Source organism: Lupinus angustifolius, chromosome LG12, assembly GCF_001865875.1.
Source record: "Lupinus angustifolius cultivar Tanjil chromosome LG12, LupAngTanjil_v1.0, whole genome shotgun sequence".
NCBI lineage: Eukaryota > Viridiplantae > Streptophyta > Magnoliopsida > Fabales > Fabaceae > Lupinus > Lupinus angustifolius.
The window spans coordinates 10,089,171-10,092,831 of record NC_032020.1 but is presented as its reverse complement, the minus strand read 5'-3'; the positions used below and the strand labels follow the sequence as shown (position 1 = coordinate 10,092,831).

The 3,661-nt window shown below is 31.7% G+C and overlaps 1 protein-coding gene across 1 annotated transcript; it reads right to left on the bottom strand.

Moving 5' to 3' along the window:
* On the bottom strand, nt 682-1,103 carry LOC109362093 (glutaredoxin-C9-like). Its single transcript, XM_019607662.1, has one exon. The coding sequence runs from the start codon at nt 1,080-1,082 to the stop codon at nt 693-695; it is 390 nt and encodes a 129-aa protein (XP_019463207.1). The 5' UTR covers nt 1,083-1,103; the 3' UTR covers nt 682-692.

Below are 3,661 nucleotides of genomic sequence, written 5' to 3'. Positions count from 1 at the left end.
TCAAGTGTCACTATTCCTGACGCCTCATTCAATGCATCCCCAATTGAGCTCTGCCACACCGCCGGCAACTCTGCAACTTGTCCCCTGTGACTAGTATAGTTAGAGACGAACCTATTGTGTGACGGGGACAGGTTTGCTACACCCCTATGACGTCCACTATCAAGTCACCATCAGCCATTAGATAGATGACATGTCGTCACAACATTTACTATAAGTAGAAGGTGTCCCCTCACAAGAAGTATCTCATATGCTCATACTCTCTCGTATCTTAAATATTTCACTCACTTTCATAAGCATATTAACTTTCTCATTTATTGCTATCATTTACTCTCATTTACTTTCCACCGATTTTCCTTAAACTCATACTGACTTAAGCATTAGATTACATTTTCAGATACCTCCACCGACGAATCCAAACTTCCTTCCAATGCAAGCTACTCAACCAGATTCTCTGTTCCAGCCATATCCGATAAACGCTAAAGAACATGAAATAATTATTTTATAGTTCTCGTAGGCAAAAATTAGAATCAGTCCAAATTTCTTGTCTAATTAACAAAATAATAGATGATTTATACCAAAATGATTTACTAAAATGAGAGGCAAAAGACCTAGAAACTTAGCAAGAAAGACTATGTCATTGAAGTTGCATATGTTTTATTTCTATGTTCAAGAAACATAAAACATGAAGTTGTTTAGAGCCACAGTGCTCCAGCTTCTTTGAGGAGAGGAATGAGTGTCCCATTTATGTGATTGGCCATGAGGGCTTCAACCCCACCAAGGAACTTTCCTCCGATGAACACGGCGGGGATGGGTGGCTGGCGGGTGGTGCCGGCTAGCTGGTAGAGGAACGCCTTGATGTCAGGTCCAGCGGCGTGCTCGTCAAGCTCCACCACGGTGGGGCCCACACCAAGGCTGAAGAGTAGGCGCTTGGCCACCGTGGACATGCAGCAGTCGGTGGTGCTGAAGATCACCACGGCGTTGGAGGAGGAAAGGTGGTGAACAACCTCGTAAGGACTCTTCTCTAGCTTCATGGGTAGTGGTGCTGAAGCTTTCATTTGCATTGTTGAATTCATAACCTGCATTGTTACTTTGTGAGAGAGAAAGAGAGAAATTTGAATGAAGAAAATGTGCTCATATGTTGAGAACTGAGAATGGGGTGCGTTTATATAGTGAAAACTGAGACTTCATTAGTAGGGATGATAGGAGTCAATACTTTAACTAACTACGGTTATGAAGGATAAGTAAAAACAAACGTTTTTGTTATGATCAATAAGCTTGGGAATATTTCGTTAAAGATGAGAAGGAAAAAATAAGGAAGAGGAATCATGGGACTGTCTTTTGTTGTTTTCTTAGATTTTATTATTTTTTATATAATCAATAATATTCTTTCATCTTTTTCGAATAAATTAATTAATCATTTTTATGGTGTATGATTATCTTTTTTAATAAATGTCGTTTTTATAATTTAACATTTACCTTTTAATTTATCTAAAAATCAAGTAAAATTTTATATCATTATGTATATAGTTTAATGGTAAAAAGCTCATACTTGATAGTATAAATATTAGTTATCTTGACCGTAAGTTTTCTGGAAAGGTAGTTATGATTCCAATATTTTATTTTATTTAATAATAATGAATATTGATGTCTAACTATATTTCTAAATAATAATAGAGAAATGGGTTGTTCATATATAGTGTAAACTTTTTTCCAGTATTAATAATTAATCATTAACGTGTTAATAAGAATTCACAAGTAAGTAAAAAGAATAGAGAGTTTATATGAATAATGGACAATGCACAATATAATATTAAACTGAAATAATAAAGTTGTAAGTTTATTTAGATTGTTAGTGTAAATCAACTAATTTATGACTAGGAACCCTTCCTAAAAGGTTACATAACGATTTCCTTTAACTTGATGTTGCATGCCTTTTGTGTATATTACTATATTATATTGTTCAAGGTAATATATTTACACTTCGTCCAAAAAAAGTTTATTTAGTAAGAATATTTTTTTATGACTTTGAAATAATATTCCCGTATCTCTTTATCTTCGCACACCTTATTTACATTTTTTTATTATAATTATTAGTTATTTTTATTGGTATTTCGAAAGTATCCATACACTCTTTTTAACATATTTTTTTATAAGAATTGATAAAACACTTTTGTTTTAAAATAGTAATGGTTGAAGTCACCAGATGGAGACAATGAGAATATCATTATTTTGCATGGGTTCTACACTTCTACTGGGTGTTGACAAGCACAGGTTTTGGTTCCAAAAAAACAAGATTTCATTGAAAGATTAAAACAATATAATCAATAAAAGATTTGCTTCATAGAAACTTAGGATGATTTGATTTGGGATAATATTCTTTGTTTCAATTTTTCTTTTCACTAATAATCACAAATATGAAATATGTTACCTTGTTTTTATTCTATATTTTTTATTTTTAAAGATCTATGTAAATATCGATGAGTGTCAGTTAAAGTTAAATGGATTTGGTTCAAGTTACTTAATCATGAGATTCCACATTTAATTTATGGATTCATGTGTATATTCTGAGCGATCTCTACTTAATTAGGCGTTCTGTTCTATCCCCAGAGATTAATCTCTTGCTAGTCCAATATAGGATGACTTGAAATTTTGAATCTTTTGTAAAAGAACAATGAAAACTAGAAGAATGTTGCATATAACTATTTCTTGTATAAACTTTGAGAGTATAAAAAAATAAAAATACGTTTGTTTAGAAGAGAATGAAATGACATATTTGTAATTATTAATGAAAATTAAAGAGGCTGTCTTGAACTAAACATTTTTACATTTGAAAGATGTCTTATCAAGTGTCCATAAACACAATAAAAGCACTTTTTTTCATTTTACAACTCAGTAATTTTTAACACAACATCTCAGCCAGTCATTCATTTTATCTTTACATCTAATATAATTCAGTCTTCTTTCACTCTGTCGTGAACTAAAACTTTCCTTTCTTTACCATTAAATTGCATGATTTTGTTTAGAAAAAAATGTATGACGTGACGGTTATGAGTTTTATATACTATCATTGCATTATATACCATCCATATTTAATTATTATTGATTCTTTAAAAAAAAAGTAATTCAAATAAATAGTTGATAATATATTGATTATGTATAAATATTACATAACAATCTTTCTTTTTTACTCCTAGTCTTTATCTTTCTTCTAGGGAGATGTTTATATTAAGGTGGATATTAGTTACTGATTGAGCTTATTAGCCTAATAGCCTCTAGTTAAACATAACTTCATCTCGGACACGAGTTTGATACTCCACAAATCTGTTTAGGTTTCAAACTAAAACAATAATGAAAATTTGACAAAACAAAAATACTTTAGAATCAAACTCAAGACCACAAGATCAATATTTAAGGAGTGTAGCATCACCAATATGCTACAAATGCTTCTAGTTCTATATTAATGGTTTAAAAAATATTTACCCATGGCTCGGTTAAGTGTGGGAACAAATTTTTGAGACATTTTATTATAATGGGCCTTAGGCCATCGCCCATCTGACATATCATTTGGGTTGGGCCTGCCTGTTAGAAACTAAGGTAGCCCAGTTAGTTAGATATATCATCGATATGTCAAAAAAAAAACAAGCATATTTGACACCACATC

Bases quoted from the DNA above. Each gene is read 5' to 3' on its own strand.
- LOC109362093 (XM_019607662.1), bottom strand. From the start codon at position 1,082: ATGCAGGTTATGAATTCAACAATGCAAATGAAAGCTTCAGCACCACTA.